Source organism: Dipteris shenzhenensis, chromosome 4 (genome assembly GCF_047967505.1).
Source record: "Dipteris shenzhenensis isolate YYH24624 ecotype China chromosome 4, Dip_SZ_1.0, whole genome shotgun sequence".
Classification (NCBI taxonomy): Eukaryota; Viridiplantae; Streptophyta; class Polypodiopsida; order Gleicheniales; family Dipteridaceae; genus Dipteris; species Dipteris shenzhenensis.
This window is the reverse complement of record NC_141599.1, coordinates 38640054-38667504: the sequence shown is the minus strand read 5'-3', so window position 1 is coordinate 38667504 and position 27451 is coordinate 38640054. Positions and strand designations below refer to the sequence as shown.

At 40.2% G+C, this 27451-nt stretch overlaps 1 protein-coding gene across 1 annotated transcript; it reads right to left on the bottom strand.

Annotated features, from left to right (window-relative positions):
• Positions 1 to 1056: 1056 nt before the first annotated feature.
• ASP1 (aspartate aminotransferase 1) lies at positions 1057 to 4819 on the bottom strand. The gene is made up of 10 exons (XM_087373835.1): positions 4490 to 4819; positions 3295 to 3380; positions 2980 to 3186; positions 2769 to 2874; positions 2512 to 2616; positions 2197 to 2369; positions 1952 to 2111; positions 1756 to 1851; positions 1581 to 1675; positions 1057 to 1426 (listed from the first exon to the last, which is right to left on the bottom strand). The coding sequence occupies exons 1-10, from the start codon at positions 4706 to 4708 to the stop codon at positions 1357 to 1359; spliced, it is 1317 nt and encodes a 438-aa protein (XP_087229961.1). The 5' UTR covers positions 4709 to 4819; the 3' UTR covers positions 1057 to 1356.
• Positions 4820 to 27451: the final 22632 nt, after the last annotated feature.

Below are 27451 nucleotides of genomic sequence, written 5' to 3'. Positions count from 1 at the left end.
AGGTGATATCATTAACATTTCTTGTTGGAATCATGTCCACCTCTCAATAAAATAAACTTCAAGAATGTAATTTATTTCCATATGATCAATGTGTTAAAAAAATCAATTGGAACCATGCTTTTAAACAAAGTTTCTTATAAGCATCACTCGACTTGCTCGAACGCGATCGCTCGACGTTTTGACTTACCTTGATATCACTTGCACATAAAATCACACACACATGCTCCATTATCCATACACACGTGCATGTTCACTTGTGCATAGCTATGCACATGTGAAGGTTTTTCAATCTCAATATGCATACACATGTGAGGTTGTGTCTACACATGTATGTTGCTTCTCTAGGCATGTGTGAGTGTATCTCTATGTGTGTGTATGTGGTGCTATTAAAAAAAGTCTGTCTCCATGTGTAGGTATACGTGTTTATATGGGTGAGTAAACACACAATATCTGTGTTAGGTTGACCTCAAAACTTTAGGTAGAACTCAAAGTCATAGGTGTAAGTTCCAATGCATAATAATTCCAAGTTTTTAAAGCATATAAGCTACTTTGGAAAATAACCCAAAATACCTTATCAATGCTTTTGAATAATTCTAAGAAGTTGCTTAGTTAACAGGACATAAAAGTGTCATGGGACATTTTTATGTCCTACCAAACTAGTGTTAAAGACTTCAGAGGGTCAATGCCTTGAATAGATTCTTTTGAATACTAAAGGCACATTTTTCATTCACTTATTCAAAAGAGCAAAGCATCACTATTTTCATTAGAATGAAAAATACTGCAATTTTCTTGAGTAATCTTTCAAATTCTACACTCGTAGGGAAGTGTTAAAAAGTTGGTGCAGCACAATCAGTTGCAAATCAGACTGATTACCTAAGATAACAGGCTTGAAAATGAAATATATTACTACAGCCAGAATCTTGAAGTATTTTGCATCAAAGACATTTGCTCGTTTCCTTAATCCAAATTAACCTCATCACTTCCAAAAAACTACAATTAAAAGAACCCAAACAACTGTTTGAAAGCAAGAAAATATCAAAATTCTGCAATGAGATGAACTAATGTCAAAACTGTTCTCTTATTAAATTATTTCGTGGCAGTACAAAGCCTTGAATAAGGAGAAAAACTGCCATGCACCTAATGAACAATTGTGGAGCTAATCTAATTTTGTGACACCGCAGCAAAACTGGCATACAGGACTAAAGCTCTCTTTGCAACTCTCTTTGACACTGTCAAGCTTCAATGCAGGCTTGCCAGGGGGGAAATTTTTACGTAAGAATTTCAATGTAAATGGGCTCCATAGGAAATTTTAGGAAAAATGAGAACAAAATTGGCTCATCAGACTAGTCTCTAACCCTACTGCTTGGTGACCTCGTGAATTGCATTTGCCAGATATTTCACGTTCTGTGACGTAACACCTGCCATGCTGTTCATGAAAAAATTGTTATGGAACATTAGTTATGGCATGCCATCGACAGTGGACATCATGACTATTTGGTCAACCAAAACATCAGACACTGAAGAGAAAATGTAAAACTACTATTCCTTCGCTAAATACTTTTACCATAAAATACTGATACCTGATTCGCCCATTACGGGTCATATAGATGTGGAATTCCTGAGTCATGCGATCAACCTGTTCTGGAGTAAGGCCACTATAGCAGAACATCCCAATCTGCCAAAACAGCTAGTTCAGTTTTCATGTACCATAAGATAGATGTAACTTCTAAAAAGAATTGAAGGTGACTGTTTCACCTGATCAGTGACATGTGCCCAATTGAGCTTGGATCCCAACTCTTCTAAATTCTTTCGCAAAGAGGTCCTCATGCCAATAATGCGATCTGCCATTTCCTGGGGTAGCGATGTCAAAGAGTCAGACCAAACCCAAGACCGTCCTTGGTCAAAGCCTACTAGCTGGAACATCAATGCATTTACTGCAGTCCTTTCTTACCTTCACTTCTTTAAACCAGAGAGTCCGCAGGTCTGAATCAGATAAAATCGTTGTCACGATAAGTGAGCCATGAAGAGGAGGGCTGCTATACATAGGTCGAGCAATATACTCCAGCTGACTTTTTACAGCCGCTGCCTGAGTAGAATCATCACATATGACACTGGTTTCAAACAAACAAGTCAGCCAAGTCATAAGGAGACTAATATCCTCTGCATTCTTACCAATGTACACTAAATCATTTGTACCTCAAGCACCCAACTCTCTGCCCATATAAACCCATGCTCTTTGCAAACGACTGTGAGCAGGCAAGCTGATGGCCATCAGCTAAAAATATCCTGATTGCTTGGTTGTCCCTCTGAGTATCACCAGATGCGAATCCCTGATAAGCCATGTCAAATAACGGAAAGTGTTCCTTTTCCTGCATCCATGAGAAACTTTCTGACGATGAGACAGCGAATTCAATATAACATAACTAAGCAGAGAGCTCGGCACAAAACCCTAGTTCTATGTAAACAAAGGTTGGACGCATTATAACTGACATGGCAACTAGTCTGCATTACCTTAAAAATTTGTGAGAGTTCCTTCCATTGTTCTGGAGTTGGATCGACTCCAGTTGGATTGTGAGCACATGCATGCAACAGGAAAATAGACCTGTTGGGAGCATTCTGCACACATACGGTAAACAACCCTCTTCTGAGACTCTGTAAACGTAAAGCACCATCCAAAAGGGATGAACAGAAATCTAGGCGTACATCACCAAGTGACATAACACATCTTGCATGCAGCCAGGGACAACTTGAACATATAACAAGCTCACCCTCAAGTCCTCCTTAAGACCATCAAAATCCAGCCCCCGTGTGCTGGGTAAGTAGTATCGGTACGTATGCTGGTTCACATTGGCATCTCTGAAAATGTTGTGATGACTGAAACAGTAATTTGAAGACACTCAACTGTTATCATTCAATAGATCTAATAAATCAGAGCAGTCAAGTAGGGAAAGATTAAAACAGGGGAAAATTTTCACGCACTTGGACCATGTTGGTACTGGCAAGTAAGCCTCGGACTCTGGTTTAAATCTTTTTACGAAATCTGCAAAAAGGCGGACTGCACCTGTACCAGAAAGCGCCTGAACAGATGCGACTCTGTTGTCTTTCAAGACGTCTGCATCCTCACCATAAGCAAGGCTGACAGCAAGGTCACAATACTTGGCACTACCACCCATTGGCAAGTACTCCCTGCCAAAAAAGGCCTTAAAGTTATATTTTACCTTGTTTGACATATTAAATTTTCTGGTCCATTCTAGGAATATCTACGTGTAATCAGCCAAAAACTCAAAACCATACATGAGGTCACGCCCAAGTATACGTTGTTCTGCCTCCCGTACACATTTCAACACCACTGGTTTGCCTTCATCATTACGATATGCACCCTGCAAATCAAGGACAAACTCGGAGTCTAACAATTGCAAAGATCATTCTCTGTGACTTGACTCTATTTCCAATCAAACACAATGGAAGCCGTCAAACACGCTCCTACTACAAGTCAAGCTCGAAGCTCTTTAAAGAGAGAGCTTCAAGTTATCCTAATGCTCAGTAAAGTAAAAACTACAAGATTTCTCAAGTAAAAATAGGCCGTGCCACGTAATACACGTGAAACGGACGAATAGCACGCATCATTATTATTTTTCGTACTGTGATGTAATAAACGAAAGCAAACGCATTTGCATGCTTAGAGGGCTACACGAATAATTCCGCCGAACAGTCAGCCCCGTGCTTGCTAAAGCATGACGCACTGTATCAAGAGTCAGTGGTCTAGAAAACCAGTACTCCCTTCGAAGGGCTATATGCCCTGTGTCAAGTTAAATTGTGTGAAAATTGGGAGACAAAACAACGTGCTAAGTTTGATGCACCAACGAGGCCACAGACTTTAATATAGCTGGAAACAGAGCGCCGAACAGTGAATTCGCAATTGCGATCTGTAGCTCCTCCAGTCCCAGTCGCCAAAATGTAAGCGTTCTCTAGACGTAATGGTAAGCAATTGCCATGAAACAATTCTCTCTGAATACACACCCCAGGTGAACTAGCTCAGGCCTCTGCATGCTCTAAATTGCAGGTTGGTCATGAACTAAGATGTTGCAGGATGGATTCACAGGCGCCGAATACAAACGACAATCCGTAAGTCAGTGCTACTAATCCAGTGATTGCCACGCTGCAATTATTTCCCCATATAATACAATATCAGATCGCACAAAGATAACAAGGGAAGTAGATGCAAGGAGCCGGACAAACAAGCACAGATCTAGTAAAAAATTGCAAGAGGAACGATGCTTTTCTGCCTAGCTGATTCAAGCACAAACAATGGAGAGGCCATTAAGAAACGGACAGAAGCGACGGCGCGAGAAATGGGGTGCTGTTGGAAGCAATGAAGCAATCGAAAGGGAGGGCTCTGCGTGCGGGAGCAATTAAATTGAAAGGAAGGAAAAAAAGAACAGGGAAACGAAGCGAAAAAAGTGGGAGAGGGAGGGGGGAGGAAGCGTACGACGCCAACGTTGATCTTGTTGGGGTGGGAGTCAGAGAGGAAAGAGGAGGTGACGCCGAGGATGGGGTCACGGGGGGAGGGCTGGACGGAGCTCCACCAACTGGTGGAGAAGCGGGAGGAGGAAGAGGAGGAGGGAGGGAGGCGAGGAGCAGGGGAGGAGAGGAGGGAGGAAACGAGGCGAGATCGGGAAGCAACAAATCTGGAGGAAGCCATCGCCATAGCTCGCAAGCTCCAAGCTCCAAAAGCTCCCCACGATGACACAAAAACAGAGTTTTTGGAGAGACGACGACGATGAAGAAATGAACGAAACCAAATGGAGAAATTATACAAAGCCGGCACCAAACAGTGCACTTCACTAACCCTGGTGTAAATAGGCCCTTCCCTCTTCTTTCAGCCTTGGTGTAAATCCTCCCCCTCTCACACCTACCCCCACCTACATTTCCCTTGTCCTCCTCCTCCCCCTGCCTTTGGTTTCTCCATCAAGTTCCTCCAGCACCCCAACAGTAGCAGCAACACCTCTAGCAGAAGCAGCAACAACAATAGCAGCTGTCGCTTGGAAGATCATCCCCACCATCCCGTAGCAACAGCTTCTACAGCCCACTTGAAGATCATCTCCCCCCTCCCCTCCTCGCAACTTCTTTTCCTCGGAACATCGCACATCGAGCACGTTAGTATCCCTGGTGTAAATCCCCCCCGCCCTTTTTGACCTCCTCATACCTACCCACTTTTTCTTTCCCCACTTGCCTACCTCCAACACCCCCCCCCCCCCTTTTCCTCGATTTCTCCTTCACCCTCCCTCCCTTCCGTGCTTCTACCTTTGGTTTCTCCATCAGGGCTTTGCCGCACAAGTCGGGTCGATCATCATCTCCACCGTCCAATTCTTGCAACTTTTTGGCCTACTCCTCTAAGAATAGGGCTTAGTTATAATACCACTTTTTCAAAAGAGAAATTTTGCGACTTTTGTGGGTGGCCTTTTGGGAGGATCTTCCAGGAAAATCGATGCATTCATGGCTATCAATAGTAGCAACACAAAATCAGGCGTCATTTGCTTCCTGCGCATCCCACCACCTTCAAGTCAAAAGAAGAGCATGACACTGCCTACAACTACTCTGCCTACTCCTTGCCCTTCGCTTTCTTCAGTCTCACCATCCACGCAGACCATCCACGCAGACCCTATAAATGCAATTCATCTTGTTTTTCGAGATTGATTGGTGAGCCAACCTCCGAGTCACTGAAAGAAGTCTCAAAGGTCACTGTCAATGCTAGAAGATGTCCAAATGCTCACATGCTTTAATATCACTAGTTAAAATCAGCTTCCCCCAGCCCCTCAATGTGTGTGAAAAGCTCCAGATTGGCACTCCAAAAAAAAAAGCTCCGACTGTCGTCAATTGCCTTTTCTTTTCCAGGAATTTGCATCCCTCAGGCATTTCACTAATAACTTCTCGCCTTGAAGGTTGCTCGATCCCCTGCATTCAACCTTTTGGTCTAAAAAACTTGGAAAGTTTCCCTCAACCCTTCACGAATTCCATATAACCCTCCCATTTTGCTTACATGGCCGTTCTCAAGGCCTATTCCCAAAACAACAAGCTTCACAAACTTTGCCAAGAAATCTCAATTTTGGAATGCCAATGATCATATTGTTGTTCCTAAATTGTGTTACTCTCGAAATAAACATGTTTATATCACTTGTTCTAGAACTCTTAGGTTGATAATCTAGGGGCATTACATGAAGATTGAAACTTGTGCAATCATTCTCTAGAATCTACCTTATTTCATTGCTTTTCCAATGACTTGACTTTGATCACCAGTAATCTCCTTCAAAGGTAACTCTATAACCATTCTCCATCATTTGTCCACTTGATCAAATCCTTTTGTTGAGTTTTGGAACAAACATCACATCATGAAAATATTCTTTGTTTATGAAATTTTCAATTGGACTTGTTCCTTTTTCACTTCCTTTGAACCTTCTAAATGCTTCATGTCTATAGGTTGTTTTTTATAATGACTTTTAATATGTGATGATGCTCCATTGATAATGTACCATGGATTTTGATCCTACATGATAGCTATATTTGTTTGATGGACCTACTTTTGAACATTCATATTCTTCTATCATGCTTATTATTGTGATGTACACATGTTCTCTATTTATGCCTCTTCATTATGACCTTGTTATTGATTGGCATAATGATTTTGATTGTGACTATATCCATGATAATTTCCTATTCCTTTGGATTTTTCATTGTTGTTCTACTAACTTTCTTGATTAATTTTTTCGCACCAATTTTCATATGACCAAAATTATCACAATAATTGCATTGAATATGTGAAAATATATATGAAGAATCTTCCTTCAGTCAAAATGAACGTCTATTAGATGAACCACCTTTGTTCACATACTACCACTATTTGAATGCTAATGCTGATGAGGACCATGATTCTTATTTTATTATTGTTGATATTGCTATTGTTATTGATCTTGATTATGTCCACCTCCTCTATTTGATAATGATATCCCCTTGTCTCTGCCTCTATTTGAAGCAAAAGAGTATTGTCCACTTGAATTGTTCCTTGCTTAATAGACTAATTTTTTGATGCTGTACAAAGTAGTAGCTCTACCAATGTTGATCTTTGCTTCCTAATTGCAATTCTTTGCACTAAATTCTCATAACCATCAATAACAACATGAAACTATTTTCATTTCTTTGTTTCACGTGTTTTTGCAAGATGCTTGCTACAATCTATGCTCTAACATATAGGCTTGTCCAGTCTCACCACTTGAATTCTAATACTTGAAGTGTTGCAAAGTATTAGGATTCTTAAAGTGTTCTTTGATTTGTACAAATGCTACAAAAATGCCTTGAGATTGTTTCAAAGTTTTAACTATGCATGATTGGGTAAGCAAGTGGCTTGAATCAATTGCTTAATCAAATGATAATATTTCTATCTTCCTTGTCTCATTGAAACTATTATTTTGCAATTGCTAGATCTCTATTTAAATCACTTAGAAATCTTGGATTTGTCTAGTCAACATGTTCACATATATAGTGTAAAATCAATATCTCCATTGTATGATTCCCCATTGCACTCATTTAGGGGGCACAAGTTGGTGACGTGTGTAGCCAAAAGCGGTAAAACACAGCTATTGGTTTTTCCCAAAAAGCGACAATTCCTGCTATTGCATTAAAAAATTTCACTAAATTTACTTCTCCCGCACTAGTAAGTCCTAAATAAAGTACACAATGCACACCCATGTGCCCTACCCTGTCACCTGAACATTCTCCTAGAGTCTAATTCGCTTGCATCTGTGAGACTGTGACCTCGGCTTCTTTCCCTTCCTACTTCTTTTTCAGAAAAAAATCCTCGCTTCCCTATTCCTCGGGAGCACTTGGCCCCATCGCTCTTCATGCTCCTTAGGCTCTCTTGAAAGTTGGAACGTGCACAAGTTTTGATTCCTGTCATGAAGCGTTTAGGCAAGTCGTTGTTTTTCTTCATAAGTTAGCTGTCTAATAATGTAAATCGTTTCTCATTTCTTCGTTTGCTTTCTTTGTTTAAAATAAGGAACCACATGGTGTGATGTAGGTTGTCATGGGTTGCAAGAGAACTAGACAGAGGATGTGAGATAGGAAAGTTAAGGTACGAGGAGGAGGTTGAAGGCTATGAAAACCGATGAAAAAATATCCAAACAGTGGGAGATAATGCCAGAAAAATGCCTCCTTACTAAGTAGCTAGGCCTTGGAGGCAACAGATATAGCCATTCGAGCAATGCCATGAAAACGACGAACATGAGTTGTGGTTCCCAACTGGTGGGAGCATTTGAGGTAGGCACATCACGTCATTTGAGGGACTACTAGGCTCGTGTCTTCAGAAGCTTTACTTTCACCTGAGGATTCATCAAGTGTCTACTCTTCCAATGCCTCAGCAGGAGTTGCACGCCCAAGTGGTCATACTCTCAAACTCGAGGGATGGCCTCGACAATGTGAAAGGGGTGCATAGCTTAGATCAACTAACTGCAAAGAGGGCGACATTAGCTATGTTATTTTCATTTGAAATAAACATGAAATAGCTTGGGTGCACAATGTCGAAGATGTTGTCTATTGGAAGGACCAACGTGATTCAACGATTAGCCATTAAGTGGAAGTGATGAAGCCCAATGTGAGAAGCTTGAATGCATCAACTAATTGCAAGAAATGGAGAGATTTACTAACATAGGAAGCTATCACCACTACAGTGGCATTGTTCTAGCATAATAACAGAAGAATTTCTCCAAACAAGAAGAATGTTTGTTGGTTGTGGATTGGATGTAAGTACCAAGAGGAGAACATCATACACATATTTGACACAACGCAGGTCAGTCGAACTTCCAATGTTGTCTTTGGCTATCTTTTTTCCTCGCAAATCATTATGCTGGTACATTTTCATTTGCATCTTATGAAATTTTGGAGAGAGAGAGAGAGAGAGAAAGAATATTTTTTCCAAGCCTAGTGGTTGAAATAACAACCATTGTGCTGGTTCTAGTTGGGGATCTATGTAAGTGTGATACATTGAAGGTGCTATGCATGCAATGTAGTCTCAAGTCCCAATCCTAGCACATGAAAAGAAACCCCCAACCTAGCCACACAAGGGCTTGTATTGCTAGTTACAAATTTTTATTGTGCATATCAATTATCAGTCATTTGAGATTGTATGCTTTCATAACTAGGAGCCAATGCATAATTGGGTGTAGCCATTTTTTATGAAGTTCAGCGTGATGATAGAGAGCCAATATTCATTTGCTAGATTTAGCCACCATGCTAGGTGTGTCGGTTTTGTTAGAAACATGGTGGAGAGAGACAGAGAAAAGGTTAGGGTGTGAGAAAATGATACATGAATGAAAACATAATGAAACACTATCTCATTCATATTCATGAGAAGTACAAGCCTTATATAGGCTGTTGAGATATGGTGCCATGTGCACATGAATTAGAGGCAAAGGTCTGGTTTAGGAATGTATTACAATAGCCACCTTAGGATGTGGACCACATGATGTGAGGATGTGGATCAAGGATATCCACAAGGAGAGATGTGGATCATAGGATCCCACTAGTGTTGACTATTCTAAGGGCTCTCTCTATATAAGAAGCCTATCGTGTATTGTATAATAGAGATAAACATTTTCTATCTCCCTCTCATGTCTTATGTAGTGTGCTTTGAGCCTCCTTAGTTCTTCCGCTGATCTTGTGTGCACTAGGCTTAGTGGTGATCATAAATTGGATCTTTCACATGGTATTAGAGCATAGGTTACCTACAAGCCTAGGTAGTTTAGAGTAAGTGGCACACTCTTATCTTGATGTTAAGGAGAGTTTGTGAGATTATGTCCATGAGATAGTTTCAGTTCATGGTGGATTCTTGAGTGTTCATTATTCTATTCTCAAGAGAGAGTTATTGGCCATTCCTTTGCTTAGGGAGAGAGAGATTTCTTTGAGTGATTTTTAAGTGTTTGAGTTGTCGGGTTTGATATTAGAGAGAGAAAGTTCTCGACTCTCTTCCCAAATGTCTGTTTCCGAATTTCATTTTCATGCGAGACCTCTTGAGTCTCTCTATTGGTTTTCTTGTCCTCTAGGCACCTCTGATCCACAAGCTTATGACCCTTTACTGCAATGCAACTCGACAGCTATGAATTTTGGGCTTTAGAAGAACTTACTCAACAAGCAAAGACCTACGGGTACCTAAGCAGTGGCATCAAGCATCATCATACTATTGAAAGCTGAAAACATGTGGTGATCAAGTTGAATTTGCTTGCAGTCCTCACATGTCGCAGCTGCCAAACCACCACAATGACTGCAACAGCTAACAATTGGGTCCTCATATCCACCATTGCCAGCCTGCAACCGACCGTCACCTACAGAAGGTAGACTGAGCTGAACTTGGAGACATATCAACTGATGGAGAAGAAGACACAGAAGCCTTGGTTGCTCCATCACTCCGAATGACTTCCGCAATGTCCTTCAGCGAAGCCAGCAGCTCTGTCAAGCTCGCTGGCAACAAGCACAACCAGCCTACAACTATCTCCAGCGCCACAGAGCCTACATGCCACACCTCTCCAAAGCTAGCGCCCACTGTAGAGCGGCTCACTACATGCCTGCTCTGAGCAATGTCTCCAGGCTAATCTCTAATCAGACCTCTCTAATCAGACCGTAAGAGCTGTGCAAACGACATCCTTATGCTGCCCATGCTCCCTCGATGCCGACCATCACCAACGCCTTCTTCAACGCAGACAAGAGCTCCAACAATACATACTTGGAGCAAACAGTAGTAGCAACTAGCCAAAGCAAGGCTTGCACTCACGAAAAAACAAGCTTAGAATGACTTCAAAGATGTAGTCGCGTCCAATGATTATCAGCACCAAGCGGGGCTCAACGACTAGGAGTGTCCATCGCCCTGCCAACTAACTCCTTGTATGTGAGCGGTTGTCAAGATTTCTTGGTTCAAACAAGAGCTCCAAGCCTCCTCTTCATCAACAAGAAGCTCAAGCAATGGGGCTCCAACGAAGGACCTACAAGAGATGATGCAACACACAAAGTCACAACGAGTGGCTCTCATGAAAATTCTATCACCGTCATCAACGCAACTGCAGAAATCTATCTACATTTTTCTATAAGAATAACCTTAAGACACGTGGCAGATAAGCAAGGCTATTTAACATGACCTTGGTTAAGTTTATGGCTTTGGGTTAAGTTTCTAGCTAGATTAAGTTTACCATGGTTATGTTTGTTTTACCTTGGGTTAACTCATTTGGGCTAGAATATTGCCACATGGCATAGGGCCACCTCAGCACAGTAACCTCTTGCCAAGCACAGTTTGGAAGCAGCATGTGAACAGCCTTAGCCACATCATCGAAAGGCCTCTTCTTCATTAAAAAAACTTCGACAAGCCATAACTTCCAATTCAAAAAGAATTTGCACATGCTCCAAAAAGGAAAAGTGATCATCTTTTCAAGCTCTATGTGCTTGTTAAGTTAGAATCATTGTATGCAATTAGACACTGTCATTGAACCAAAACGAAGCTCATGGTAAGACCTTTGCAACAAATGGAAAACCATCGCATGCCAAAAGCACAAGTGCATGGGATGACCATAGCACAGAACATGGCATCCACACATAAAGCATTAAAGTCACAGGAAGAACAAAGTATCATGCATCAAGCTACATCAACCAAAGAAGAGGACGTGCCCACATGTTTGTAAATCAAACCTGACCACTTGATAGTAACCGTGTAAGCACCCAAGGGAGGATTTGATCTTGTAACTCACATCTGGCCACCTTGCAGTAGCCAAAGGATCATGGCACCAAGGGGAGGTGTTGAATTAGAGGCAAAGGTATGGTATATGAATGTAAGTAGCCACCCTAGGATGTGGACTACATGATGTGAGGATGTGGATCAAGGATATCCACAAGGAGAGATGTGGATCAGAGGATCCCACAAGTGTTGACTATTCTAAGGGCTCTCTCTATATAAGAAGCCTATCTTGTATTGTTGAATAGAGATAAACATTTTCTATCTCCCTCTCATGTCTAATGTAGTGTGCTTTGAGCCTCCTTAGTTCTTCCGCTGATCTTGTGTGCACTAGGCTCAGTGGTGATCATATATTGGATCTTTCACATAGGCTACTCACTCGTACACTAGCAACTAGTGCATATTGGATAATTCCCATAATGACGTGTGGCACTCACACATGAATTAGTACTAGATCACCTAGTACTACACACTAACACATCACATCACCACACTCTTTGGCTATGATGTCTCCAACACCCTCCTTCAGAGCAAAGAGTGTGAGACCCAACAAGCAAGAGTAGACCAATCCCCCCTCCACTACAATACTGCAAAGAGCAAGTCCAACTATCCAACACCTCCCATGTGATAGCAACTTCTCAGTCAGATTGCGACCGGCAAGGGCAAACCATCACTCGTCTACTCTGAAGTGGGTGGTCAATACCATGAAACCAGAGTAAAAGACAATACATTCATTTTTGGGGGACAACCCAGGGCAGAGTACCTCTTATTGACTCCAAATGCATTCAGTTTACAGGGACAACTCAAGGCTGAGAACCTTAATTTGACTCAACACAAACATACATAGAACTAAGCATCATCTTTCTCCTTAAAGAGGAATAGATCGTGCAACACAGTAGATGAAGCTTCCTACTTAGGTCCAGTAGATGTAGCATAAATATTCTTGAGCTTTTCTAGGTTCTCCTTGGCTGAAGTAGTGAGGTCACATTGATGAAGACCATGAGGACGAGGCTCCATAGTATCAAACTGAGGTAACAAAACCAGTAGGCTAAAATAGATAACCAGCAAATGAAGAGGCTATTCTAGGACTTTGAAATGGATCAACAGCCTTCACAAATGCAAGGCAGTTCAAGAAAGGCTTGAATAAGCATGGCCAGCAGCTAGTCAATGACCTTGGAGGCTCCACGTATGCAAGAGGATAGAAATAGAGGCCTAGTGGTTCTCCAAATGTGAACTCGAATCCAAAAATAGTATAGGTATATGCCCTGAAAAGTAGAAATAAACCAAAATCGAGTGTGATAACTTCCCAAGGTGCTGCAGTAGGTCCAAAACCCTAAAAACGGCTCACCAAGACACTCTGAAGTGTAAAAATAAGTCAACAATGTGAAAGGCGACTCCCTAGAATGACTCCAAATGTTGTAGCAGGTCTTTGAGCCAAAAACAGCTGATGTAGATGTGCTAGATGCCAAGGAACTACTCGAAAATGCTTCTATTGTAGACGCTTCTACAACAACAACCCTAGAACACCTTCAAAATGCAAGCAAGAGCTCCAAAACTGGTCAAAAATGCCTCCAAATAGGTCTAAAATCTGCAACCAACGTGCATGGATGGGTTGCTCTGTTGCAACGACTTGAAGACCCTAAAAATGGGGATGAAGATGCTTTGAAATGGCTTGAATTTCTACACATGTTGCTCTCGAGTCCTAACAGACCTGAATGGAGGCAGCTATGAAGGGGAGGCAATGGAGAGGCTACACATGCAAAAAGGAGAGCAAATAGGCTACAAAACGGAGGCTGAATGGGCAGCAAAGATGGTAGCTATGCAGAAACCCTAAAAGGGTAGAAAGGAGCTTAAAGGAGACATATATGAGGCTGAATATGGGGTAGAAATGTGCAAGGATGAGGCAGCTACAGGAAGAAAGGTTTGAGTAGAATTAAGGTTTTGGATTAGGGTTAAGTCTAAGATGACATTGCAGCTATGATAGGGTGAACTTGCTCTGATACCATGTTAGAAACATGGTGGAGAGAGATGGAGAAAAGGTTAAGGTGTGAGGAAATGATACATGAATAAAAACATAATGAAAGGATATCTTATTCATATTCATGAGAAGTGCAAGCCTTATACAGGCTACTCACTTGTACACTATCACCTAGTCCATATGGGATAATTCCCATAATGACATGTGGCACTCACACATGACTCACACACATGAACTAGTACTAGATCACCTAGTACTACACACTAACACATCACATCACCACACTCTTTGGCTATGGTATCTCCTACAGGTTTGTAGGCGGATTGTCTATTGAATCTATGAGGCTCAACTTGTTGGGGAGGCTTGCAAGCAAGAGAGAGGGAGCTACTTGTCAGGGAGGGAAGAAATATCAATGGTTGTAGCCACTATTCTGGTTTCTATTGCTATTATGCTAGTCAATTTTCATTTGCATTATATGCTGCTATTATGCTAGTCTTTCATGAAGTCTCATGAGCACAATTACTACACGTAAAAAGAAACCTGGGATGAAGGGAAGCGATCTTCATGAGAGATCACTACCAAAACTAAGCATGAAAGCAAAGTGGCAAGATCTACCTTTACTGCACGGAAAAAGAAACCTTGGATGAAGGGAAAAAATCTTCATGAGATATCACCACCAAAACCAAGCATGAAAACAAAGTGGCAAGATCTACATCCACCAATGGAAACAAAAGATGATGGAAGCATTTTGATGTCGGGAAGATCTACAACGCAATGATGGAGATGAAACGGTTGGTTTGACATGAGATAGACATTCCTTACCATTAATAAATTGGAATTAGTATATAAAATTATGACACATGGCTCAATGAGAAAGAGCTATTTCATTTCATCCCACAATGCTACCTACCTAAAAAGAAAGAAAAAGATGAATTTAATAGAAACTGCACTATAGCAACAAAAAAAGGGCACATTATATGGACGTGGATAATGAAATATATTAGCTCCATAATGTAAGAAATACTCCAAGATACACAATGAGATTTCGTATTTATTCTTGGAATTATTCTATGATTTATATGCATGTAATTTTGCTCTTCCAATCAATACGAGTAGCATGACCATCTATGACGTGTTAGAGACCCGCTTCACTACGTCTCAAGATGGGACCTTAAAATACCTTTAAGGAGGGAGGGAGGGAGGGAGAAATCGAGCGAGCAAGAGAGAGAGAGAGAGAGAGAGAGAGAGAGAGAGAGAGAGAGAGAGAGATTTGACTATATATTTAGATTTTTTTGTTCATGATGCATGCATATGCACCTGCAAAAGTGTATGCATATGCATGCACACATACTTTTCTTTTTGTGATGGCATGCATGCATGTGCACACTCTCTCTCTCTCTCTCTCTCTCTCTCACACACACACACACACGTCTTATTTAAAAATTATATATATATATATATATGGGTGTGCCTGTGTGTCTGCGTGCATGCGTGTGTGTGTGTGTGTGTTGTGTGTGTGAGTGATAGGCATGACCTTATAGTTAGCATCTTTCAATTCGTTTACTACCGTCCATCACATGAACTCCTTAGAGGATTTTTCCCTCTTCAAAGTGTTGTTTCCCAAGTCTGGGCTGTTGCTTAGATAGGGAGATTGAAGAATGCAACAATGGAAGGCACCCATTGTGCCATCTCTCTCTCTCTCTCTCTCTCTCTCTCTCTCTATCTATCTATCTATCTATCTATCTATATATATATATATATATATACATGTATACATATAAATACATATACATACATACATACATACATACATACATGCATGCATGCATACATATACATATATATATATAATTTTGCATTCAATGACCGCAAGTTTGGCTTCCAAATATGTCAGTTTCCATCAGCTGAAGGTGGAGAAAGCACAAAGAAAGCACTTTGCATGGTGAAATCCATAACTACATTCAGGTAATTTGTGCTTCTCAGAACATGTATTTTCTTTTTGTACATTATGGTAATGGTGATTCTAATTTTTTTTGCTTGACAACAGGCGATTTGCAAATGAAGGTAATTGACTCATGGAGTTTTGGCAGCTAGTGACGTAGATGGTCCATGTGTGTGTCTGATGTTATGTCCATCCTTGTTTTTTTTTTGTCACTGCAACTGTCATGTTGAGAGTTGTGGTGCCATGAGCACATGTAGAGCAAAGGTATGAGCAAAGGGCAAGCTGCCACATGGCATGGAGGAGATATCCCACATGTGAGCAAGCAAATGGATGTAAGTACCCTCACCTATAAAAGGGAGGTTCATTTGAAGGAAATCAATCAAGCACTTTGAACTATCTCAAGATTCTCTTTATGAGTCTAATCTATCTTGGAACCTAATTGACTTGAGATACATGTCATGAGCACTCTCTTCATCATGTTTCCACACAGGTTCCATCCACCTTAGAGTGCTCCATAGATCCTGAGGCACAGAGGAGTGCCATGGGATGACCAAGTGAACTCTCTCAATTATTGGGAGTGCATTAAGGAGGACATGGAGTTGGGGGAAGGAGATTGAGGTGCAGTCCTAATATGATGTCCAATGGGTTTGGAAGTGTTTTTAACTCTTGCCCTGCAAAAGCGTGAGTTTAGGGCTTGAGCTATATATAGACTTTGTAAAACTATTTTGGGGCCCCTTTTAAATTAGGGTTTTGTTGAGTGCTACCCACCCCTCACCACCCCACCCCCCACCTTTAAAAAAAAGACACAAAGTTCCATGCTTATGTACTTAAGAGCATCTTCATAGACAAAAAATTTGATGCCCATATATTCACGTGCATCTTTCTAAGATCCAGAACAAGATTATGACGTAGGCCCAAACATGAATCTTATTCACCATAGAGACATTTACTATTAAAGTCCCTATGGACCCATCTACTCCCTTGTCTAGCCCTATGTTATGTGAGCCATAATCATGGATGGATCATGCCATGGTTATGGCAAGGCGAGAAACTAGGAGGGCTTGACAAACACAAGGACTAATGCCTAGGAATATGTAGGCTTGGTTTTAGAGTGGGGTGCCAAGCAAGGTTAAAAGACAAAGGTCCTTTGAAGGACACTTGGCATTCCAGGAGGTCCACATGGCATGCATTGTGCATGGGGGAGGATTTCAGATGGGGAGCTCCATTATTAGAAGGAGGTCACATGAAAAGTATCTCAGGAAGAAAGAAGAAGAAAGGAGAATGGGGAGCTTGCGATAGAATCTATGGTGGTGGCTGGGTGGAGATACATGCAAGAGCCCTCTTATATTGAGAAACTCGTATCATTGGTATAGAGCTAATGGCATTACAAGCTTCTAGGAAGAGTTCTCTAATTTGTTATCATGGGCTTTGTTGAATTCCTTGAGAATTTGATTTTCATCAGCCGCACAAAACATGGTTTTCTATATGTTCATCCTTAGCAAGCGCCGAGCACCTCCACCTGAGCAGATCGCAACAATTGTAAAAGATTGCTAAAAAAATGCATTGATAGCTCCTTTCTCTGTGCTTGTTATCACTGAGTGTGGGACAATGGACCTCAAGGAATGTAGCTATTCACATAGCCCTTGGACAACCATTTCGATTTCTTCTTGTTGGCTATTCTGGGTGTCACAGGTGTTGCTCAATGATTCAAATCATCTCATTATGCAAGAGCTATGCGATTTTCCAAAGTCAGGATAGCTGGATCCTCGCTTCAATGAGACAGCTTCCCTTCCCACTCCAGAGACTGCCCCTACATTTTGAATCATCTTCCAGAGGTGTCTTTCTTGGCAATATATTGCAAGAAATTTCTAAAATGACTTCGGCCAGTACTTCTTTGACTATTGCAAGTATAGCTAAAGATCACGGCCATACTAATTGTGAGAGTTGCAAGTTAGCTATGCTCATAGGAAGATAGTGGAAACTAGCGCTGGAAATAATTAGCGACCTGTTGTGGAAATTGAATTCATTGAATGAAGAAGGGGCAAAGACCTGTGATGCAACCTTCATAGAGAATCAAACTCAGAGGAAACGCCACCAAAGGTTTAAGAACCTTTGAACAAAAGCCTTGTTAGCCAAGAATATATATATGCTTCTCATTCCTAAGGTTAAAGGCCATTTTATCTTGCTCCCTCTCTCCAAAGTCCTTCTCCTTTGAAAGGCCTTATAAAGCCTCTTTTCCTTCCCAAATATCTTTCTTTTAAAATCTCACAAATTTTGAAGAAGAGCATCAAAGCTCTTGTGAAGGGGTTTGAAGTTCATGAAATTGAAAGGCAAGATCGAGAATCAATTGACTTTGACAATATATCCAAGGTCCTCAAGCAAATACTAGGGAAGTGGCCATCATATTTTTCTCTCAATAAAGCCTTTTGCTTTATTATATCTAGAAATTTCTTATTTTTAAAATGATGAGTCTAGAAAGAGAGGAGACGATCAGGGAGACAGAGGAAAGGCCTAGAAAAGGAAAAGCAATTATAGATGAGTAAATACATGAGGAAGCACATAATGAAATTCAAGAGGATAGGATGGAAATGGAGGATATTGATTACAGTGATTACATAATTCCGTATTGGGAATTCATTAAACTTGAAACTAGAACGCAAAATATAGAAAAGCAGCTAGGGTCCTATGGCACAATTATTGACTCCTAATCAAGTTGAAAGGTCCACCTATCGACTAAAAGAAACCTCAAACATACTTAAGGACTTGAGACCACCAATTTTTAAAGGGAAAGAAAAAGAACACAACAAGGACATGATTAATACATTCTTGCAAAAATTGAAAGACTTCCATGGACTCAAGAATACCCCACCTAAAAATCAAGTCATGGAAGTAAGTCTTTCCCTTGGAAATAATGCCTATAAATGGTGGATGAGCCTCAGGGAAAATGATAGGATCCCTCGATACTAGAATTAATTTAAACAAGCCATCCTAAAAGAGTTTTTACCTGAAAATGAGCTAGAAAGAGCATGGGAGGCTTGGGATAATTGTAGTATGGGTAAGAACACTCGCAAACTATAGGTAGGCAATCCTTTAGTTGAAAGAAATTGATGAATTCCAAAAGATAAGGGGTTCTTTGAGAGGTCTAAAGGACACCTATAAGATTGAGGTGAGAAGAAATTCTCCCAAGACCTTTGAAGAAGCAATTAAATATGCCCAAATATATGACAATACGATGGGAAAATCCAAAGCTAAAACTTTGGAACAAACAGGTTTTGTTCCTAAGTTTAGTAAATTTCCCTATTTGAAAAGGAAGGGGAGCTTCAAGAAGGAGGCTTCTCAAGCACCACCTAAGAAACCTCAAACACAAGAATATCCTCTCCTAAAGAAAGAGGATTATGAAAGGGACAAGCAGGAGAATCTTTGCTTCAGATGTTTGGGCAAAGACCATGTTTCTTGGAAATGCCCTAAAAACAAACAGGTGGGAGCTAAAGCCCCAAATAAACCTCCACAAAAACAAGTACATGTGGTGTAGGTGTTTCCACTTAACAATATTGAAAAGTACACTGAGGTAGAGGTTTATCAATGAGGACAACACCCACATGTGCTATCTATCATCAGCAATGTAGCAGCCCACCTTTTGTCCTCATGATTCAATGAGGATGCATGGAAAAATTAAGGGGCAAAGAGTAAGATTGATGGTCGATGATAGCACAACACATAATTTCTTAAACTACTCATTAGTTAAGAAATTGAAGTTGTCAAAGAGAACGAGTGCCCATAAATATGTGGTCTCTCTCTAGCAGAGGGCAGTGATAAAAAGGTTTGGGACACCATGATTATTAGTGTAGAGATGGATATCCAAGGTTATAAGGATGCCTTGGATTTCCAAATCATGCATCTCAATCGAACAGATGTTGTCCTTGGTTGAGAGTGGTTGTATAGTCTTGGGCATAGCTTACAACTAAGTTATTTAAATAACTCCATTATGTTTGAAAAAGATGGTAGAGACTTCTAGATTCAGGGATATCATGATGTGCTCAACTCTCCCCTTATTTGTTTGATGGAATTGGAACGACTTCTACAACAACAATAATGCCAGGTATATCTCTATGAGCTTTCTTTTATTGGTGATTTTTTTTCTACTACATCTTAAAATAACAAATTTTCTCTTGATGTGATTAAAAAGTATGAATTATCGTTTCAAGATTTCATGGTTCAATTTAAAGATGTTTTCCAAGTGACTTGCCTGATGGTTTAGATGTAGACCATAAAATAGACATAATTCGTGGATCTACCCTTGTCTATAAATGACCATATAGACTTAGTTATATGGAAGAATGTGAGGTCAAAAGACCTTTAGTGGAATACCTTAGGAAAGGCCAAATTCAACCTAGTAATTCACCATGGTCATCACCAGTTTTACTAGCAAAGAAAAAAGATGGCACTATGTGTTAATGCATAGATTATAGAGCCTTAAATAAAATCACAATGTGAAATAAGTACCGTATGCCTTGCCATATAAAATCAGTACTGTATGCCTTAAATAAAATCACAATGTAAAATAAGTACCATATGCCTTGCAATGATGAGATCTTTGATCGGTTGCAAAGGGTAAAGTATTCTACTAAAACTTACTTAAGATTAGGATATCACCAAGTGTGAATTAGGGAAGAGGATGTCCCTAAGACATCATTTTGTACTAGGTATGGGCATTATCAGTTTAAAGTAATGCCATTTGGTTTAACAAATTCTCCAGCAAATTTTATGACACTTATGAGCAGTGTCTTGAGGCCATCTTTAGGAAAAATTGATGTAATATTTTTAGATGATATCCTAATCTATAGTAAAATAAGGAAAAAGCATCTAGAACATTTGAGGAAAGTGTTCCAATTGCTTATAGATAATTCTCTTTTTACAAAATAATCCAAATATGAATTCTTTGCAAAAGAAGTGAAGTACTTGGGACATATTATATCCGAAGAAGGGATTCATATGGATCCTAAGAAGGGTAGGGCCATAAAAGAATTGCAAACATTCTTGGGCTTGTCTAGATTTTATAGGAGATTCATCCAAGAGTATGGTAAGATTGATGTTCTGATGACAGACCAGCTTAAGGGGGAGTGAAGTACCTTCATATGGGATGAACCTCAAAAGTTGAGAGATTAAAAGTGGCTATAGCATCTTCTCCTATCTTAAAAGTAGTGGCTCCTAATGAACCATTCATGGTTGAAACAAACGCTAGTGATTTTGCTGTTGGGGCAGTACTATTATAAAAGGGTCAACTAGTGGCTTTTAAAAGCAAAAATTTAGACTGTGCCCAATGGAATTAGTCAGCATATGAGAAGGAAATGTATGCTATAGTCTATGCTTTGAAGAAATGGAGGCACTATTTGTATGGTGCCAAATTTGAGATCATTTTTTTATCAAGAAAGTATTAAGTAGATTTGCAATCAGCTAGAGCTTAAAGGTAGAAAATCTAGATGGGCTGAAATAATGCAAGAGTCTAATATTCAATTGATATATTGAAAGGGGAAGTTTGATGTGGTTGTAGACTCCCTAAGTTGAATGCCAATTATTTATGAATTGAGTCTTATTCAATTCCAAAATGATTTCCTAGAGTACTTAAAAGGAAAAAGTGAACTTCATCCTCACTTTTTTGAAATATGGAAAGCAATTAAAATGAGAGATTCAACTAATCGAGGAGCTTTCACAGAGGCATCACATGGAAATGGTGACACACTAAGTGATAAAGGACTTAAATGGAAAAAATATACTATTGAAGATGGCCACCTACTATGCAAGGGTAGTGTGCATCCCGTATATAACAATTGACATTAGGCACCAAATTCTTTTCGAGATCATGATAGTACGAGTGATAGATATTTGGGAATTCATATGACATATGCACTTCTGAAGAGGCAATTCTTTTGGCTTGGAATAGATAAGGACGTCCAAGACTATGTATTATAGTGCCAAAATGTTAGGTCAATAAGGCTGAATCCCTTAAGGTAGGAGGTCTCCTACACCCATTGGAGATTCCATTTGGCAAATGGAAAAGCATCTCCATGGATTTTATTGTTGGATTACCTAGGACACAAGGTGCACGACTCTATGTGGGTAATTGTGGATCGGTTGACTAAGATGGCTCACTTTATTCTAACTAATGAAGAGGTTGAAAATCAAGAACTAGCTAGGCTATTCATGGAGTATATTTATAAATTATATGGGATAGGTTGACCAAGATAGCTCACTTTATTCTAACTAATGAAGAGGTTAAAACTCTAGGACTAGCTAGGATATTTCTGGAGCATATTTGTAAATTATATGGGCTACTAGTAGGTATTGGTAGTGACTAGGATAACAAATTTAACAACCATTTTTGGAGGGCTATGTATATGAGGTTGGAAACTTTGTTGAATATGCGCACTGCAGATCATCTACAGAGTGATGGTCAAACTAAAAGGTTCAATCAAATCATTAAGGATATGCTTTGAGCATATGTAAGTAATGGCAAACTAATTGGAAATAGTATTTGCCCATATTAGAATTTGCATATAAAGGAATGCCAAACACTCAGCTAGAGTTTTTAGTCCATTCACAATGATGTATGGATTTCAGCCTAGGGCCCTAATGTCAGTGGGACTAAAAAAAGAGAAGGTCTTAGCAACCAAAGACTTTCTTGAAGATTGAATCAAATGCTTAAGTTAGCCAAAGATAGAATAAGAAGAGCTCAGGATAGATCAAGAAGTTATGCAAACCCCACTGTAGAAGGTTGGAGTTTGAAGTAAATGACAAACTTTATTTGACGGTACCTAAATCTTTAGAATCCCTAAAATTAGGTAAATGTACAAAGTGGTCTCCTAGGTATTGTGGACCACTCATGATACTTAAGAGAATTAGAGAACTTGCTTACAAATTAGCCTTACCTGAGGGATACAGAGTACATCCAAATTTTCATGTAAGTAGGCTAAAAAGGAAGTTAGGACATGGTGATAATCTCATTGGAAATGAAGTCTTAGTTGAACTCATTGAACTTTCTACTTTACCACATGAACCAGAAAGAATTTTAGATAGACAAGAAAAAAGAACATGACATACAATATGGCAAGGATGTCTAGTTAAGTGGAAAGATAGACCTGAGAGAGTTCAACGTGGGAAAGGATAAGCAATCTCCAAAGGAGGTTTCCCAATTTTATTTTTGAGGACATAAACCATTCTTGAGGGGAAGGGAATGTTACATTAGCCATAATCACAAAAGGATCATGACAATTATGGTGACGTAGGAAACTAGGAGGGATTGACAATGCAACCGTGGACACAAGAACTAATGCCTAGGAATCAGTAGGCTTGGTTTTAGAGTGGGGTGCCAAGAAGGGTTAAAAGACTAAGGTCCTTTGAATAGTCCAGGAGGTCCACATGGCATACATTGAGCATGGGGTAGGATTACATAAGAGAAATATTGCCTTAGTCTCTGCATCAAAATTCATCTTCTGAGCCTGAAGCTGGCTGAAAATAATATTGAATCCATTCAAGTGAGAAGCAATGGAGACCCCTTCCTTCATCTGCAGCTCACACAACCTCTTCATGAGGTAAACTTTATTAGAGGCAGTTTCCTTCTCATAAGTGGCACACAGTTTCTTCCACAAATCTTCCGTAGTCTGCTCATTTACTACTGTGAAATAATCTGACTCTGCAAGATGACGTCTAATAGTAGACTTTGCTAATGCATCCAACTCATTCCAATCATCCTCAGACATATCTACAAGCTTAGCTTCAATCCCTGCCAAGGGTTTAATCTGCTTCTTTTGAATAAGCACATCCCTTATCTGTTCTTTCCACAAAGAAAAGTTTGTCCCATCAAACTTTTTAATGTTGAAAAACTCCTTTTTAGACATGGAAGAGGATGCCATGATGGAAATGAAAAAAAATCCCAAATGCTAGTACCTGCAAAAGAGAAATCACACCAAATACCAGGTGCACCCAAATGTGTATGCCACAATAGAGTGAAATATCACCAAAACTCAAAGCTCAAAGCATCAAAAGATGCAGCTAACTCATGTCCATGTACTATGCATCCATATGAGCAAATCTGGCCCAAAAGAAAATGCCAATTACAATGGCAATCCAAAATGCCAATAAGTGCCAAATGGCTCAAGCATAAACACTATCCATAGGCATATGCATCGATAATATCTCATCCAAGAGAGCATAACACTATCAGTGCATCACCTGCAATGTGTTAAAGCTATCCCTCAGCATAAAATAGCATCCATGTGCAAAGTGTCCATAAAAATAGCATCCCACAAGGCAATTTGGGCCTATCAGCGCATCTAATAAGGATCGCAATGCATCCAAATGGCCTATAAATCATCCATTACAACCCAATGCACACCACGAATGAGTGCACACGGCTCAAACTACAACCAGAGTGATCTGTATAAGGTATGCTCAAGAAATAATGGTCCCATGGCAATGACCGCTACTGAAAATAGAACCTGAGATGCCTCAAAACATGGGTGCCATTGGATAATCAAACTCAGCAAGAAAATTTGCAAATATCTCTCTTCTGTTGGAACTCCAAAATCTCAACCGATGAGTGAGAAATGGGAGTCAACACTTATCCACTGCCATGTGGCATAAATCTAAGGTTTCAAAACCTTAGAATGAAAAATGCATAACAGAGAGATGAAATCCAATACATAGAGATCTATAAATCTAAAAATAATCCACCGAATCGAGCAAGAACTGACACATAGGGGTTTTTAGGCATCCAAAACGCAATGGGATAGACGGTTTTGGAAACCGTGGTCTCAATCATTGGGTCCAACACACGGACTGAAAAACGTTTTTGGAAACAAAACTATTTGTAAACTCCACTAGAGTGTGAATGATGAGCAACATAGAAGTCTTAGGACCTCTTGAGTCCACCAAAATTGACAGATCTGCAAATGGTTGCTCCAAACTTGAGTTCCAACACCTGGGCAAAAAAACGTAGAAACTAACACAGTGAGTTAGAAATCCAATGAAATGATCCCAAATTCAAGAATGAAGGTGTTTCCAAGCTCCTGAAGTGAAATGGACACCAAAAGCAAGCAATAGTTGCCTCTACAAGTCAATACGGAGTCTCGGTCATCGAACGGAACAAGGAAAAGCTTAAAAAACGACCTTTTCTTTGAAAACACTTAACACGTTCTCAAAACCACTTCGCAAAACCAAAGTGACTTTTCCGAAGGTTCCTCTAAGGTCTCTACACACTTGGATGCAAGTAAAGTCACCCACAAAGCTTCCCACAGACCTTCTCCTTCCTCCCACGAAGCTGCTGAGCTTCCAAGCATTCACGCACACTCAGCTAGATCACTCGGGCTCTAATACCAGTTGAGACTGCTCTCAACGGAAGCGGAATGGAGGAGGGAGAGAACAGAGAGCACACAAGTTTTTGGTGGGTGCAGAACACCCTAATCTTCTTTTTCATTCATTTATATATGTGTTTGAGTATTGTACATAACTAGGGTAAAGGCACAGTGACCTTTAACCCCCACAGTCAATGAAAGCTTCAATGTTGGGGTCGAGAGCTACACCAAGGACAGGTGCATCCTTAATCCATAGGAGGCTGTGATCTAGCTGGATGCCTCTGTTTTGGAATTTTGTCACGAAGAAAAAGCCGAGTACCTTCCCCAAGATTGTTACGTCCTGCTTAAGTAGATGCTTCATGGACTGGAACTTGTGAACATAGTACCTTACGGTCGTGATAGGATCATCTCGGATTAGTTTACACAGTTCGATGTCTTGGGTATTCGTGTGCTGGTCAGAAGTAGTTTTTTTGACCTTTTTTAGACAAGAGATCAAAGGTTTTCAGTTCTTCTCTGCAGCGGAGAAAGTCAGGAAAAAAGTCGGGGGACCTAATTGTCTGACCATTGCGAACAGGCTCTTTCTTGAGAGATTGTGAGGTTTTCTTTTGAGAGAGAGAGTCCATTGAGAGCAATAGTATTCCGTCTAGTTTTCCATCATTCTTGAGAGATTGAGTGTTCTCTTTGAGAGATTTCCATTGAGAGCGAGATTTGAGAGTTCTTCTTCAATTCTTCGAGGATTCATTGTTTAGCTTGCTACTACCAGCTTTTCTATGAGTACATAAATTGTGGGAAGATATGAGCTGGATTCAAGTTCTTTGTTGTAGCTCTTTGTAGTTGTAGTAGTCTTTAAACAAGTGCCTTTAACAACTACTCCTCTACAGTAGTAGCCAAAGCATTCTAGTGGTGGCAAAAATGTTAGCAGCCCTCTATGCCTCAAGCAAGCAGCCCCAAGCAAGTGAGAACCGAGCCGACATGCCATGAGTTCTACATCTCTCTATAGTTCCTCTCTCTTGCCTCTCCTTGCCATGTGGTAGATTAGCCCACCCATGGTAAGGTTCAACTAACCCTAGGTGATCCTCTGCATGACACATGGTAGATAAGAGATAACCTGGGTTAAGTTTATTGAACCTTGATTTCAAAGGGTTGGCTATGTTACACAAGTTTGGCCAAATTTGTGCCACATGGCATCTTATCCACATAGTTGCCATCTAAGCATCTATGCTTCACACGCACAGTGTGCTTCAGCATATGCACACACATTCCACATCATCTCCTTTGGGCCCTATTGTGCTCATTCTTCCGGGAGCCGTATTTTTCTATCTAGTTGGAATTTGGAGATACTCCCAAAACCAAAATTGCTCACAACTTGCACTCTATGCATTTGTCACATCAAATTTGACATTTTGGTTTTTCACTTTGCAATATTTGCATAAACTTCTTCATCGGCACCCTTCCTGATCAGATTGCATCCTCTCTGAAACCAGTGCAAACCAAATGAAGATAAAATCAATTTTGCTACTTTTTAATCTCAATTGACATGTAGACTAGTTATAGGACTAGCTAACTTAGAGGAGATAAATCAAAAAAGCCAACTAAATCCCTAACCAAAAATTCTCGATTAGTTCCCAAACGGAGTGAGTCCCTTCATCAGCATTAATCTCACACATATCGACACCTATTCTATTCTTTGACAGAGGGAAAATTCACTCTTGCTGAGTCACTTTTGGCAGTTTGGTTTACTAATCTAGGACAGTTGCACTTTTCATGCACATGCCACCTTGTAAAGTCACTAGTTGACTATTTTGGCATTTGGTTCTGCACCACTTCTATAAGCCTTGTAAATCCTCTGGCTATCACCGGCACCTAGTTGCTATTTGTGTACAAGTTTTAATTCTTGGTGCACCATGGTGTAAACACATGATGATGTCATATTTATTGATCAAAATAGTAAGCTTGATGACAACAACTATGTTAATCGGAAGTTCAAAATGCTGAACATTTTTTTGGCTGAAGAACTTGTGGGACATTGTCATGGAAGATGAAAAGAGACCCGAGCCTAACTTGACAACTCTTACCGTGGATTAGCGACTAGCACTCACAAAGAAATAGAAAGAGTGGGATATCAAGGCTCGTCTTGCCTTGAATATCATCAACTTCAATAGAAAGAGTGGGATGCCAAGGCTCAACTTGCCTTGAATATTATCTTCAATGTGAAAGATATGATGATCCCTCTTCTTCGTGGGCAGACCTCAACTGCTCTTGCTTGGAAGGCTTTGGAAAGGGGCTACAATGCCAACAACATGTCACATATTCTCTTATTGGAGAATCAGCTAAACAACAATCCAATGCTTCTAAATGAATCAGGTCCTCACTTCTTACTCAGAGTGAAAGACCTTGGCAATAATCCGCTCACATCA